At 42.2% G+C, this 15127-nt stretch overlaps 3 protein-coding genes across 3 annotated transcripts; 1 reads left to right on the top strand and 2 right to left on the bottom strand.

Moving 5' to 3' along the window:
• Positions 1 to 4202: 4202 nt before the first annotated feature.
• On the top strand, positions 4203 to 9034 carry mmadhca (metabolism of cobalamin associated Da). Its single transcript, XM_086125801.1, has 8 exons — positions 4203 to 4233; positions 4652 to 4704; positions 4910 to 5051; positions 5220 to 5434; positions 6461 to 6566; positions 6656 to 6771; positions 7943 to 8029; positions 8456 to 9034. Exons 2-8 carry the CDS (start codon positions 4693 to 4695, stop codon positions 8675 to 8677), a joined length of 900 nt encoding a protein of 299 aa, XP_085981927.1. The 5' UTR covers positions 4203 to 4233; positions 4652 to 4692; the 3' UTR covers positions 8678 to 9034.
• A 64-nt stretch (positions 9035 to 9098) lies between these two features.
• Positions 9099 to 11015, bottom strand: LOC147211325 (uncharacterized). The gene is made up of 4 exons (XM_086106722.1): positions 10968 to 11015; positions 10367 to 10476; positions 10132 to 10278; positions 9099 to 10041 (listed from the first exon to the last, which is right to left on the bottom strand). Exons 1-4 carry the CDS (start codon positions 11013 to 11015, stop codon positions 9099 to 9101), a joined length of 1248 nt encoding a protein of 415 aa, XP_085962848.1.
• A 2320-nt stretch (positions 11016 to 13335) lies between these two features.
• lypd6 (LY6/PLAUR domain containing 6) lies at positions 13336 to 15124 on the bottom strand. Its single transcript, XM_086129626.1, has 4 exons — positions 15114 to 15124; positions 13833 to 13966; positions 13595 to 13711; positions 13336 to 13529 (listed from the first exon to the last, which is right to left on the bottom strand). The coding sequence occupies exons 1-4, from the start codon at positions 15122 to 15124 to the stop codon at positions 13336 to 13338; spliced, it is 456 nt and encodes a 151-aa protein (XP_085985752.1).
• Between the last annotated feature and the right edge of the window lie 3 nt (positions 15125 to 15127).

Here is a 15127-nt window from a genome sequence, read left to right as displayed (position 1 = left end):
TGTGTGGGTTTTCTCCGGGTTCGCTGTCAAAACTCTGACAAAATAAATAACTCATGTCAGGGTGGGGGTGGGCCTTTATTTTGAGGTTATTACTTTTCCTTTTCTAATTCTTAAAGTTGAATTGATCCCAAATCAGCTTGGTTAACCATTAACTGAGGGGTCACGTAGCTTTTTGAGGCTGAAAGCTACAGTACTCTACTGATTAATGTGTTGTTTCATACACATATCTAAAATAACAAATTTGCTCAAATTATTTTATTTGATGTGCTATTCATAGTCAATCATTTTCTTTCTTGTCATTTCTCAGAACAACTTGAAAACACAAATATATCTGTACTTTCTTTTTGCCAATGGTTGTTAGGGAGGGGCCAGCCAGGTAACCTCATCAGCCTCAGGTGTGAGGTGCAGAGCACCCTGGCTGGGGAGGCTACCTGGCTGGCCCCTCCCTAACAACGGTCAGGTCTTTAAATGATAACTTGTACCATACAACATTCCTAAGAAATCACAATGTCCCATTATTGGTGAGTTATTTTCAGAACAGCCCCCGTGCTACTCATGTGGTCCTTTGGGGCTACCGGTACCTGCGGGCACCACGTTGGTGACCCCTGCATTAAATGATCACTGGCTCAGTACACATTTAAGATTCACACAAGAAAATATTGCTTTGCAGAATGTGGCAAAAACATGACATCACATGTTCCAGGCAAGGTATTTGTGTTAATTATGTGATTCATTTGGAGCGTACTTCAGAGAGTGGAGAGCGCCGAAGCATCCAAAAGTGTGTCTTAGTGTTCGGCGAGGTTGATTGAAGTAGATATTATCAGCATGTGTTTGTATTCAATGCTTACATTTGCACCTTCTAATGCTAATGAGGACTGGGAGAAACTACTTTTACAGCACTTTTTTGGTTTGCGTTGAAAATATGTAGATGCATAGAGGAGTGTCTTTCAGGAAAACCAGAAATTGGAGCACAGAATTAACTGTATATTTCCATAAATGTGCTCTGGCCTAGCAGCCGTCTGTTGGTGCCGATACTGCGATAACAACCCCGGAGGCCCTTGATGCATATGCATGATTTTACAGTGCACATACGCACTGCTAGCTCATTAGCGGCCACTGCCCTGAGGCTTCCAACTGAGGGTAAGGCCTCATTGCACAGTTCAGCAGCTCTGATAGTACTCGGGGCATTTTGGACTTCCCTGTGTGAGCGTCAGGTGCAAACACCTCCAGTCATATTTCATCATGTGGATCCTTTCTGCCACAGCTGTCATGGCCATATTTGGGGCAATGTTAGTAGTATCTGTAACTTTCTGGAGCAGAAACAGATGGGGCCAGTTTTTTTATTTTGTGAATACTGTAGTCCAATATTAAGAGTAACGTCCCCCAGTATGGAAGGCAATTTAAAAGCAGGTTTAATGTCAATGGAGGCAAAAATAAATTCCACATTAAAGGAGACATATTATGTCTTGCTGAAATCAACTAGTTTTAGATATATAGTGAGCCGGGCCTCATCCACCATATATTGCTGGGCCAATGGCGAGTCCAGCTTTCGTCCCACTGACGAACATTGGCCTGGATGTCACACATTCAGTGCAGCTTTCGGCCATCTTCTCTACCGCCTTGCTCGGCGGAGAGTGTGCACTGTGGCTGGATGCAAAAGCTAGACTTTTATCCTTGGGGTGGCCAAGGTTATCTCAGTGGGTCGGCAAAAAAATAAAACAAATAAAACTTGGAAACATGTTATCAGCAATAAACATCCATTTTTATATTGAATAAAATTTGCACACACATGCACATATGTATTCCCTCCACATACAGTTACTGTATTTAGAGTTACTCACACTCAGGGTTCCTTCATTCCTGAATGAATGAATTTTATGTTTCCATGTTGTGTGATCAAATCCATAAATTTCGGCATCATCTGTGACCAAGCCTATGTTTTAATAAAATAAGTTTTGAAAATTAAAATTAAATTATTTGAGGTGTCTCTGATTCTTGTTTCTACTTGCAGAAGCAGAGTCCAAAGTGTGGAAAAAGGGGGAGACTCAAAGAAATTGAAGGCATTTGAAGTCATGGAGGTAGCAGCTGAAATACTCTACAGTACTTTGAGTATAAACACAAATCCCCCGCCGCTTTGACTTCACCGAACAATCAAGTAAGTGCCACCTATCAGGGGCTAATGCTGTTAGCAAATACAGTACAAAACATTAATCTGCAGGCAAGGCGCCAATATTTTTTCTGTAGATCTCAACTCACGAAACTGAGATAACATACTTGGAATGATCGATGCAGCCAGTGACATTCGCTCTCTGCGAGGCTCTTCTGGTATAAAAAATGCACTGATAACAGTGATTTCAGAAAAAAAACAAAAAAAAACAAAAGACAAAACAGAAGTTGTCAGTTGCAGAGGCGATGCAAGAGGCTGCCTTCTGGTAGTCCGGGATACGTCCTTCAAACACACACAGGGTACAACTGCAGCACAAACATGGTAACAGGAATTGTCTTGGAAAAGAATGGCTGCTAGTGAACTTTTTAATGTTTTTAAACTTAAATAACTAGATAGATAGATAGATAGATAGATAGATAGATAGATAGATAGATAGATAGATAGATAGATAGATAGATAGATAGATAGATAGATAGATAGATAGATAGATAGATTGATTGATTGATTGATTGCAGGGCAAGCTCAACGTGGGCTTCCAAACTATAGGACCCACTTCAAGTGGCGAGGCACGACTATGTCAATGGCCAAATTCGTCGCCGGCTAATTTAGAGGGTCTGTATCATGCTATTTTAGGATTTCTACAGATAATTACAGCATAGGTGTGTATATGTCCATCCAGCCGCCATTATATTTTAGCATTACAAAGGTCGCGCTGGAGCCTATCCCAACTGTCTTCGGGGAGTAGGCGAGATACACCCTGAACTGGTTTGCAGCCAATCGCAGGGCACACAAAGACGAACAACCAGCTGTGCTCACACTGACACTTACGGACAATTTAGAGTGTTCCATTAACCTGCCACGCATGTTTTTGGAATGTGGGAGAAAACCGGAGTACCCAGAGAAAACCCACACAGGCATGGGGGGAACATGCAAACACGACACAGGAAGGCCGGAGCATCTGCACTGTGAGACCAATGTGCTAACCAGTCGACCACCAGGCCGCCTGTGTGTGTGCGCGCGTGCGTGTGTGTGTGTGTGTGTGTGTGTGTGTGTGTGTATACACTGCCAGAAGGCAGCCTCTTGCATTGCCTCTGCAACTGACAACTTCTGTTTTGTCTTTAGTTTTTTTTTTTTCTGAAATCACTGTTATCAGTGCATTTTTATACCAGAAGAGCCTCGCAGAGAGCGAATTTCACTGGCTGCATCGATCATTCCAAGTATGTTATCTCAGTATCGTGAGTTGAGATCTACAGAAAAAATATTGTGTGTGTGTGTATACACACACACACACACACACACAGAGATAGATAGATAGATAGATAGATAGATAGATAGATAGATAGATAGATAGATAGATAGATAGATAGATAGATAGATAGATAGATATGATAATTACATGTTAGCTTTGGCACAGTGTCAATCCGAATTCGTATGAAGTATGAGTTATATTGGTGCTATTTTTCTAACCCGGTTCATGAAACCCCTGTCCTTCTCCGTGTGGCTGTCGCATATTATGACCGTTCCCCATGATGGCAACAGAGGAAGAGCCTAAGATAGGTATGGGAATTGGGGGCAAGGGGAGGGGAGGCGTAAAGAGCAGTGCATATCAAGGTTTCGACTTTCCAAGTACACGCACACAAACAAACACACACGCAAACGCACACACACGCCCCCCCACGCACACACACTCACACTCACACACACGCACACACACACACACAGTACTCCCACAAGTGTACAATTTAAAAGGACAAATTAGGTCAAATCAGGATTTGGCATGGACTGGCATCAGAACGACGACTATTATTCACATTACGCCATCCATACATGTGTGCCATCCATACACGTGTACATCTCTTGTTGCAAGACGTTAATTGTGAACGGAAAACTGCGAAATTGGAAATGACTGCAATTGAAGACTTGAGTGAACAAGGGTGGACGTTATATTTTCTTTGCTGCCATCTTGTGGTGAGTTTTACGGATTATGCTGCTGAAACGGCGCGTGCGCAACATGTCCTAAATCACTTTCCGTAGTTATTTTGCGAACGATAAGACGTATTTGCCAGGTAAGAACGTCGTGTACTTACAATACTATTTAATGCCGGTGTGCGATTGTGTGTTGTACGCCATAAAAAATGTTTTGTGTAGTTTCGGGAATGCGCTCTGTTAATGAGATGTAATCAGACAATTAAAGTATAAAGTGTCAAAACAAGATCAGCTGGTTCACCTTCTGTATTTCCAAATGCCAAACGCCATTTGACGTTGTTGGTCGATGTTGTAACACAATTTCAAAGTAAATGTTGTCTTGCTGTTGTTTTCGCTTGTGCCAAATGAAGTACTGCACATACGTAACCATAACATTGCGTCAGCTAGTTTGGAGCGTGTGGTAACAAAACTTAGCTAGCATGTCCAGATAGCTACAACTTTCACATAATAAACGATTTGGGAATCCGATGTAATACTTTGGTTGATGCTTTCGAACAGGTCAGACGGTTTGTAAAGAAGCCAAAAGTCAACTCTCGGCGATGCCCAGCACAGTAAGTGACACATTTGTATCTTGTAGTAGATGTGTTAACTACAATCTGGTTAGCTAATGTGTGGCATGAGGTGGTATACTAGTCGTTGCAAAAGAATGTATATTTAGAGAATAAACCGGAGGTGAGCCTTCAGCAAAGAATTCCTAACGGTGTAGGGGTTTTCTCCGATGAAGTCACCCTTACAGTGAGTCTTTGTGTACGATAGGTCTTGTGTGGTGGAGGCCGACTGGTCCGTTCTCAGACTCTCGGTCGGCAAATTTTAGCGGCTCTGAAGTTGGGTCGAGTCAGAACATTCTCTACTGCAAACCCAGATGAACCTTACATATCTGTCGCACACACAGAATCAGGTATGCTTTCAAATGTTGCACTTTTTGTTAATACTACTTTTACAATGTGTAAATATTTGTGACTCCAAGTACCAAAAGTAAAAACAATTGCTTTGGTCGTTTTGTGTCATCCTGCGAATTATTTTAACAAACAACGGCTTAAGGTTATAACTCAGGTGTCCTCTGCAGGCCCTAGGACTGTGTGGCCCGATGAGAACATGGGACCTTTCGGACCTCAGGACACACGCTTCCAGTTACCAGGCAATGTCGGATTTGACAGTCATGTGGATGGCTTGGAAGAGAAGAAATCTCCAGTTGACAGGACTGTGCCTGATGTACTAACAGCCCCGTGCAGCTCAGAGAGACAACAGTTCGTCCTAGCCCAGTTTGTCAATGAATTTCAGGTTGGAATCATTAACGTCAGCCCTGTTGTATAATGAGAGTTTAGCAAATTCTAACATTTTGACTTCACAGCAATTATCCTGATGTTCGTGCATCCTGAGTCAACTTTAAATTAGATTATCGGTCTCCATCCATTTTCTATGGCACTTCTCCTAATTGGTACGATGACTGAGCTGGATCCTATTACACTCAACCATGGGAAATGGGAACTGTCATCCAGTCACAGTAAATTCCATTTTCCAAAATTCCCCTTAAACATAGACAGTTCTTAAATCTGCCATTCAAAAGTTCAAACATCACAGACCCAATAAACAACATTGGCATATTTTCCTAGGATTTTTTTAAGATGAATTTGTAATTAGCATTTTGATTTTTAAAATAATGCAACGGGTGTAACCACCACTATGCATTTCTTTGTACAGGGAATAAGGGGAAGGGTCTATGAAATATGTCACATAAAATATTGCCAACATTTTTTTTAATGATACAAAAATTGATCAACTTTTGCGCACATTTTGCCCCCTCGCCCAAATGGTAATACAGTGAACTGCATATTTACATTTTTTTTTTGCAGATTTTTTGGGAAGTGTAACCTATTTTTTTTTTCCCTCTCCCTACCCAGCGTTTTCCTTTCTGAATTCTGACTGTAATTTCCCCATTGCGGGACAAATAAAGGGATATCTTATCTATTTGCTGTTTTTATGTGCATGCCAAAGAAATAACAGTATTGCTTTGGCATTATCAGATGGCATCTTTGTGCCAAGGAACTATTGAATTAAGTTGAGAAGCTTCATTTACACTATTGCAATTTGTTGCTATCTTGTGGCATCTATAGGTAACAAGCATACAGTAATCCGTTTTTGGGGTGTGTAAATTGCTCGCATGGCAGGACTTGACCAGTCCCCTAAGAATTGCAGGGGTGTATTTAGTGAATGAGAGGTCATTGTTCTTCACAAGTTCTTAAACAGTTTGGTTTAATTAAATCAGCACTCACATTTAAACTATGATCTGCTTGTGCTGCTCATCAGGGGAAACTGGGCCCCATATCCAAGCGCGTCCACAAAGCTGAGCAGTACTTCAATCAAACAGACACTGATTGCTCTATAAGTTCCTGTCCTGAGCTGTTAAGGAAAGGTGAGTGCTCTTTTGATTTACGCTTTCCCAAAATATTTAACATGAGGTGCTGGTACATAAAGCTAACTATAGAATATTTGTCTTGTCAGATTTGGAGCTGTTGTTCCCGACAGTGCCCAATACTTCCATCACAGTTGTGTCGGTCTCACAGAGGAGCGGTCGCTACAAGGGGGCGGAGCTAGACAAAGAGCAGTTGCTCAGCAAAGTGAGTCTTCAGTGTGAAGTGGAACCTCGAAAGCTGAATCTGTGGTCCTCATTCGGGTCAGGGCTTAGTTGGTGCCTTTCCTAGCTGACTTTGGGCAAGGGGCGTGGTAAACCCCTAAACAGGTTGCCAGCCACTCGCAGGACACATATCGACAAACTAGCATTCACATTCACACCGATGGATAATTTGGTCCTCAGTCAAACTAACATGTATTTTTTTGGTCGAGTTTGACATTAACATTGGTTTCGGTTTCACAACGTGACTGTGACGGGCCACCGAAGTTCACTGCTGCTGGACTGAGCGGGCCAGTACAAATTTAAGTTAATATGAAAAAATCCAACCATTTTTGCTTTTTTCATATTTGATATTCAGTATTTTGGGGTTTAGTATAATTGAATTTGTCAAGCATCATTGGTCTTTCTACCATGCTGCACACATGTTTTTGCCCATCAGGTAAAATAATTCGATCAGGAAAGGCTTGAACAAGATGTAAAAGCCATCACATGTCAAATGTTCAGGTCGACCTTTTTACAGCAAAAAAGAACAGAACATATAAAAAAAATTGTCATATTTACTGAAAGGCTGGCATAATACAAAATAAAGATGATAACTGTTCTATAATAATAACACCTAATAATCGTTGAAACGTATTGTATTATATCATGAAAATAGAGTGCCAGCGCTGTTTCGAGCAAAGCCACCACCACATGTCTCACGGGGCCCGACCTGGCCACAACCCCAAAAGGCTTAGTGTAGGACTCTGGTTTTGGGGATCTGGGAGGAAGCTGACATGGAGCTTCGAGCCCTAAACTTCTTGAATTCTGAGGCAGACGTACTAACCAGTAGGTCATACGACTTAACCCCTAAATGACTCAGAAAGTTGCACAATGCTTCAAATTGCCATCTTGCCCGATTACATGTTTTCTAGCATTACCGCACACATCATCACCGTAGGCATCTATCTAGCAACTATGATGGTGAGCTTCACCCTAGGAAGATGATTCCCTTTAATTATTTTGAGGGGGAGAAATCATTTCCAATTAGGATCAACACGTTCTGGAGCAAGGTGTGTTCGAACTTAGAGGTTCCACTGTGTTATGTATTCGATGTCAATGTTCGTATTTGTGACACGTATTGAGGCAATTTCCACTGTCCTTCTTCCTAATTGCAGTTTGTGAGCGGGGCTAAGGAGATGTGTTTTGCACTGTGGACCGCAGGCTACTGGGCTGACTTTATCGATCCGACAACAGGAGAAGCTGTGAGTTTTCGCCGCATTCAGTTTTGCAACGATATTGGCACTTCATCAGGTACACTTGCACAAGCTAAGGAAATGTCTAAATCTGAATTTCAAAAACTGACAAATCATTTTTATTGTCTAATCAAGATGGCTGGGAGGAGCAACATATCAATATGATGCAGTGCTGTTCCAGGCCACTGCATTGTTTAAGAGATACCTGTGAATGAGTGCATCGCAACTGCGTTTCTTTGTAAAGACTGAATTGTTAGACTTCTTATTATGGCTGATAAGTATATTTAGCATTAGGGGGGCTAAATACTGTTCTTACCTAATTGTTGTTCACATGCAATGGCAGTGAATAGCATCATTGTACGGGGATCAATTTCTTAACCTACTCGTTTTTACTTAGAGTAATTGGTAATTGCTGTCTTTGTGTTTTCCCCACAGTTCTTTGCATCCCCGCTTCGTTCAAGGTCAGGTCACACAGGAGAGGAGCCACGGCATTCTGGCTTCCGCATCGAGATGTCGGGCTCCTGCACGGTTATCCGACACATTCTGAGAGGAACACCTCAGTTTGTGGGGACGGTTTTCACCAACGCGCCGACCCACAGCGGTGCCATCACACGACTACAAGGACTCTCACATGGACTGGATGATGAGGCTGAATAGTTTTCTTGGTGCTCCAAGTCCATCCAACGTTGTGAAAAGGCTTGACTAAGAAGAGCGTGTGTGGTTTTTATTTGTCTATGTAAAGTGCGGCTACCACACTGCTACCGAGCAGGCGGGCGAGACTGATCCTGAGCAACTCTGTGCTGGCCCTGCAACCGCCCTACACTGCATCCTCTCACCTGCACTATGACAGTTGGCCTTTTAGGAGGCATCACCAGGAGATTTTAGCAGGCAGGGTGTCAGTCTTCAAGGTTAGAGACAACTCTAATCTTTAGCAGTTTTCAAAGTCTGATCTGACAAAGTATTTATGGATTTCGCTGCTGAACCAATAAAGTGACCCCAGCCTGCACTGATAAACATTCCTGTGATTTGCTTTTCTCACAGGAAGCACAATTTAGAATCCTTCAGTCTTGGTCCTATGTCAGAGTTTCCTGGTATTGGTAGAAGCCAGCAACCTGGCCCGTCCATGCTCACAGGCCAGAGAGACCTTTGCAGTCCTTTTCCTAAAAAAATTCTTAACTACCGTAAAAAAGTCCTTCTTTTTGGGTGCCTGGAGATGGTTTTTCAAAGCCCTTGCAAGAGCTTCTACAAAAACAAGTTGGCAGCACACCATAGAAAAATAGAGGTGCTCCTTTGAACCAAATTCCTGACAGAGGTCCTTGTAAATGTCAATGTGGAAGTCGCCAATGTTCTGCGGGTGGTTGGGGCGTGTTTCTACCACGGTGCTCTTTAGCTGTGCTAGCATCCAGTCAATGTCCATCTCCAGCACCGACTTGGCATTCGAGGCGGCAATATGGTCCATCAGCTTCCACAGGAACACAGTACAAAATATGTTTTCTTTCTTTGTCCATGTTTCTGCTGGCGGGTGAAGGCACGTGTTTCTTGTCTTTGTGTGCACCTCAGTGGGAGTCTGAGCGTGAATGTGCGTTGCCGCCTTCTCGCACATTTGTACAGGAGTGGGAAGAGGAGCCACCAAGACGTTCGTTGCGTCTTCCGACGACTCGCTGCCCGCGCAGTCCTCTTCAATTCCATATCGACCCGCCATCCTCATGTTTTCCAGGCAATCCCTGAGTACTGAGATTGATTGCAAAGCTATTTCGCCGATTTCAGACACCTGATGAGGCACGTCCAGGTGCGGTGCAGAGTCGAGCTGCGATGACATTTCGGACAGTGCGGAGTTCACAGTCTTGGACACTTTGGCTGCGACCAACTCCAACAGGTGATCGCCGCATGGAGACCTAATCTCTCCGGCGTTTATTGTGTCTTTGAGAGCCAACAGAAGTGAGTCCCAAATGCATGCGTGGATATCATCCACGGTCACACAGGAGTAGTTGAGCGCCTGTTGTGGAGAGTCACAACCATTCCTATGAAGGGGAGGAGACAGAATTGCACAAATTTGATTGCTTCTCTCCACATTTGTTTGTACTGGGTGTGCGTAGAGGCATTGGACTTACACTAGGATCTGGGCATGCTCTTCCACCTGAGGCAACACAACACTCAGCACCTCTTGGGAGATTTTGTATAGGATGCTTTGCCACATTTTCAATAGCACCATGAAAGCATTGCAATCAAAATGCCCATATTCTATTAAGTCCCACGTCCTGCAAATAGGAATTAGCAGGTGTTAGCCCAAAATGACAGTCTTTCCATCCGATGAATGACTTGACTCGTTTATTTTGTCTTACTTACTCGGATGTTAAGCCATCAAGATACAACTGTAATTCACTTTTGAAGAATTCACTGGCGAGCAGGGGCATGTTCAAGTTGCTGCACCGCAGATATTTGGGTTCAATTGGGGACTGACAACAAGAGAAACAAAATTATTACACGAAACAACCACTGAACTAGCAAACACCCCCCCCCCCCCCAAAAAAAATCAATGAAAAAACAATCATCATCCTCATTAGAGTCATAGAGAAAAAATATCTGCCATCAAAAAGATAATACTGTTTTAGATGACACCCGTTCAACTACTTTATAGGTTTATTATGGTTGTTGGTTTTTCAGTAGTGTAAAACAGCACTGCACCAATAAAAGTACATATGATCACCCTAACAAGACAGACATGTTGATACTGTCTTGGGTGTCATCAATTGTGCACGTGCTGCAACCTGCAGGTTACCTCACGACCACGAGCCCAAGTTCGTCATGCTTTAAATGCAACTGTGAACTAAGCTGTTGCTTTAGAAATGAAGTTTTGCTCATGTTTAAGCATAAATTGAAATGTAAGTAAAATTATCATGGGGTCAAAAAATCAATAGGGGTTCACGCGCATGTGTGATTTACTTACGTCATCGTAGTTGGAGTGAGTAGACGGATCCCTCAGGCTGCTACTCATTTTTGTTTTCAAGGAAAAGATTTGAGAACCAATGCCTCCTGTCTTAATGAACCCTTTCAAGGTGAAATCTTTTGAAAGAAAAAAAACATTTCACCACCTCGTCAAGAAAGCAAGTAAAACACTACATCTGTGTAATTTGACGCGTTCCACCTTGACGATGGACGTGTGGCGTCTGAACGCCACACGTTTGTCACGTGACGTCACCCACCACTTCGTGTTCGCGCGCGCACATACGCAAAGTACTGTATTTAGTGAGTACAGTACTTAAATTGTAGAGGTACACTGCAGTAACTGTTGATAAAATTATCGCCTGTTATATCGTTAGATTCACCTGCACAGCCTGCTCCACCTCTACCCAGTCGACGTCATCAGATCGAGATCCCATTCCGAACGATAATCCAGTGCAATCTATGGGATGGAAGGACAAATCGAGTGAATGTCACAAATAAATTTACAGATATGATTAGAAGAAGAGCTTCCGTCAGATATTAAGAATTACCGTCCGGTGAGCTTACTTTGTGCAGCAAGTCAAATTCTTGAATCGTTTGATGCTGATTCCCTTGAAACCTTTTTTAGAATAATTAGCTATCAGGAAATGGTCGGTACCAATTTCGCAAATCTACAGAAGTCAACCGTTTCCCAGGTTTTTGATGTGACGGATAATTGGACCAATGCAATGCTCTTTCTTGGTGGTGGCGCCACATGTGTTGATACATTTTACTCTTGTAGACTTTCGTAAAGTGTTTGATAGTGTGTCTCATGTTCAACTCCTGCATACACTTGTATCATGTGGCATTGCTGGCAAATTTGAATGGGTTTGGGCCTTTGGGCGGAAAACGTTTGTGACAGTTGGAAATTCAAAATGAGTGTGCCTCAAGGGTCCCTTCTCGGCTATAAGCGTTTTCTAACGTTTATCAATGATTTAGATTCAGTGCTGCAGTTTCTTTGTGATATATTCTCTGCGGATGATGCCAATTTCTACGGTTATTTTAGTCATTTCCTAATGTAAGTGTAACCAGGTGGACCTTACTTAGACGTTTGTAGTGAATGCTTCCTTGTTTAACAACTGTAGCACTGTCACTTTAAGAGCCACACCAGATCAAAACACGCGGGAACAGATGCAGCGTGTGAGAATCAGACCAGTAAGGGTGACATGCACGTGAAGAAGGGTAGTCGCTGAACTGTGCCCACTGCTTGTCCCAAATTGATACACCCATGATCGTCGTCGTAACCCTGGCGATATTCAGGTAATTGGTAACTAGTTTACTATGACGCATGTTAGGTGTTAATTTTGGACAGATGATTAATTAGTTGAATGGTATTTGTAGAGCACAATATCGTGGTTTGGAGTTTGAAATCTACCACTAGTGAGTCGTGTGGACAGCTGTGCAGCGTAAGTGTTCGCAATGCTACAAGATGTAAATATGTTTTTTTTGACTGTGAAATTATATGAACTGTGTTATCTGTTCTTTAGAGGGGAGATCATTTGTGTTTGTCCACGTGCTTTGTACACACCCAACACACCGGAACATATCGGGTAAGTGTGTCTGCATCTCAAAACATTGGGTTGTAATGATTATTTGTTCTGCACTAAGAAGTATTGTGGCTTGGAAATAATGTATTTTTATTTCTGTTTCCCTATTAAGCAAGCCACTGCTGTTGTCTATTGTGGCATAATTGTCTTTAATCTGTTAGATAATTTTCTTTAATCTCTTAGATCCCTTTTCGAACTCTTTTAAAATTCAGTTTGCATCTCAGACTTTCATCTTAAAGCTGTACAATTTCTCATTGTTCAGTCGGGAATAAAGCCCTCATAAAAATTATTTTGTGTCCAGTCTAGTCTTTCCAGAGACTCGGCTACATAAGTGACTGAATAAAGTCTGAATTGGATGCAGTTTGTCAGTGGGAGTTGGAAATAGCGGACGAAAAATGCTTATTAGCGCTTTAAAGCTATGCTAACCAAAAATGGGACACAGGTAATAAATAATGTAGTTTGTGACTTGGTGTTAGAATTCCCTGAAAGTGTAAAGTTTTCTCACCATTGTTCAATAATTGTAGGCTGCGTCCAAAAGATTCATCAAACAAATTGTGCTGTGATACAGCACTCCCTTTATACACAAAAGCAATACACGCTGTCTAACTGAACTTGCAGCCGCTTTAATAAGACTACTGTCCTGACAACTATGGAAATTGGAAACAACGAAAGAAAAACCCTTATTAAAGACAGTATTTCACAATATGATAAAGCTGAGCGTTCAGTTGTAGTAATGTTGTTGTTCGCCTTCAGTGTATGTCAACTGACATGAACACCATTTGTGCCTCACATACATCCAATAATGAGCCTGCTGCTGCTGAGGATGATGACGATGTCGATCAGTGTCACAGCATGACACCCTCTGTCTGAGTTCACCAGAGGGGTAGCTGACGAGAAAACTGCCGCACTCTCGTTTGGGGGAACCAACGAGTTGCAAATATTCCCTTCGCAGCAGGATGAGCACACCTGACATTTTTTTTGTGTTAGTTATTAAGGTGATACTGTAGCTAAAACTTTAATCATCCACATATCCGATAGCGATTATCAGTGACTTCAGCACATCCTGTTAACAGGCAGTCTTCCGCAGTTACACAACGCTTGGTCACAGACACGCTGTCTCCATGGTGATCCATCATGTGGGCAGCAAAACAGTATTTGGTATCTGGAGGACACATGTTGTCACAATTGTGCTCACGCTCTCAAAGTGGATCTAGAATGAATATCTACTGATGTACAAGTTCTAGAGAGCTATCAATTATTTTAATAATGTGTAATAAAGATACCTTTTGGATAGTATAAATTTGGCGCACAGCGATTACACTCATAGTTATCTGCGGCATCTTGACATGTGAAGCACTTAAATACTCGACGATAAGGTGTCGATGTGGAGACCAGACATACATTATTTCCCACAAATCTTAGATGTGTACCTTACTAACACATTTGGATAATGCTCTCTGCTCTTCCAGCTTCATATAGACAATATAAGATAAGAAAACCTTTATTAGTCTCGCAATGGAGAAATTCCCAATTCACAGCAGCAAAGTTATGAAAGGAAGAAGTAGAACAACAAAATATAGGAGCTGCTGGAAAGGCAGCCACTCACGCGGCGCCATTTTGAAGTCAAAATAACAAAAATAACACAACACAACAGATAGGACACAGACAGTCGTGCAATCTTCACCAATTTTCTGCATACACTTTGTTGTCTGAAGCAGTTACAGATGAAAGAGGAGAGGATCAAAGTGTCCTTTCTCCAGTGGATCAGAGACGTCATGCTGAAAATGTGCACACGTCTGCTACAAGCTAAGTTGTGAAAGCAAACACGAAGCTGTAGCGTCCATTGACGAAAAGAGATTAGTTCACTTCTCCTGTCCCACGTAATCCGCTTCAAACTCCAAGCCGCGACTCCCAGTTCCAAATCCGCATCGGCGCTCCGCGCTAACGCTCCTTTCTTCTCATCGTCGGCTCCTCAAGACTTACATCCATCCAGCCGCAGACCGTTCAACAGCACCGATCTCTCCGCTGAACAAAGCGGGGCTGTGAAAAATGCTGCCCATTATATGGGGAATTTGTGAGTTTTTGGGTTATTCACTGTATTTCTGAGAATATTTGAGTGAACTAGATTAAAGTTTGTTTCAAGTCGACACATGGGAGTTGCTGACGCAACTACCTATTTGTCTCTGATAAGTAGTATGGTACCCAAGTACTGTGTAGTGATGCACTGTACATGACAAGGTAAAAGAGGCGCACATGTGCAAATGAAGTGCTCTGTCCAACAAACAGTCAACTACATGTTATAAATATGTAAATGATATCCTAAACTCTCAAAAACGGAAATAACAGATGCTTTATTAGCATACAGCCAATTTTACCTGCAAGTCTTCAATGATTAAGAGCACAATTTGTCGGGATGCTGTTGAAAACAGCAAATCCTTTTGTTGTATACACTTAAAAATTTCCATTGCAACACCTTGCCTCCAACTAAAACTGTATGTGTGTATATACACTCAATACTGACTGTACTTAGAGATGATCAAACCCGCACAATACATTTTATTCACTGATTATTCATGTA

This window comes from Hippocampus guttulatus, chromosome 1, assembly GCF_054856545.1.
Source record: "Hippocampus guttulatus isolate MCC_2025c chromosome 1, RoL_Hgut_1.0, whole genome shotgun sequence".
Classification (NCBI taxonomy): Eukaryota; Metazoa; Chordata; class Actinopteri; order Syngnathiformes; family Syngnathidae; genus Hippocampus; species Hippocampus guttulatus.
The sequence above is the reverse complement of the archived record's forward strand: the minus strand, read 5'-3'. Positions and strand labels throughout refer to the sequence as shown.

Bases quoted from the DNA above. Each gene is read 5' to 3' on its own strand.
- mmadhca (XM_086125801.1), top strand. The intron at 6,567-6,655 runs GTGAGTGCTCTT...TTGTCTTGTCAG, and splicing joins TCCTGAGCTGTTAAGGAAAG to ATTTGGAGCTGTTGTTCCCG. The intron at 8,030-8,455 runs GTGAGTTTTCGC...TTTTCCCCACAG, and splicing joins ATCCGACAACAGGAGAAGCT to TTCTTTGCATCCCCGCTTCG.
- LOC147211325 (XM_086106722.1), bottom strand. From the start codon at position 11,015: ATGAGTAGCAGCCTGAGGGATCCGTCTACTCACTCCAACTACGATGAC. The intron at 10,477-10,967 runs GTAAGTAAATCA...TCTTGTTGTCAG, and splicing joins CTCACTCCAACTACGATGAC to TCCCCAATTGAACCCAAATA. The intron at 10,042-10,131 runs GTAAGTCCAATG...TCCCCTTCATAG, and splicing joins GAGCATGCCCAGATCCTAGT to GAATGGTTGTGACTCTCCAC.
- lypd6 (XM_086129626.1), bottom strand. The intron at 13,712-13,832 runs GTATCTTTATTA...TGTGTCCTCCAG, and splicing joins AAATTTATACTATCCAAAAG to ATACCAAATACTGTTTTGCT. The intron at 13,530-13,594 runs ATAATCGCTATC...AATAACTAACAC, and splicing joins AGGATGTGCTGAAGTCACTG to AAAAAAAATGTCAGGTGTGC.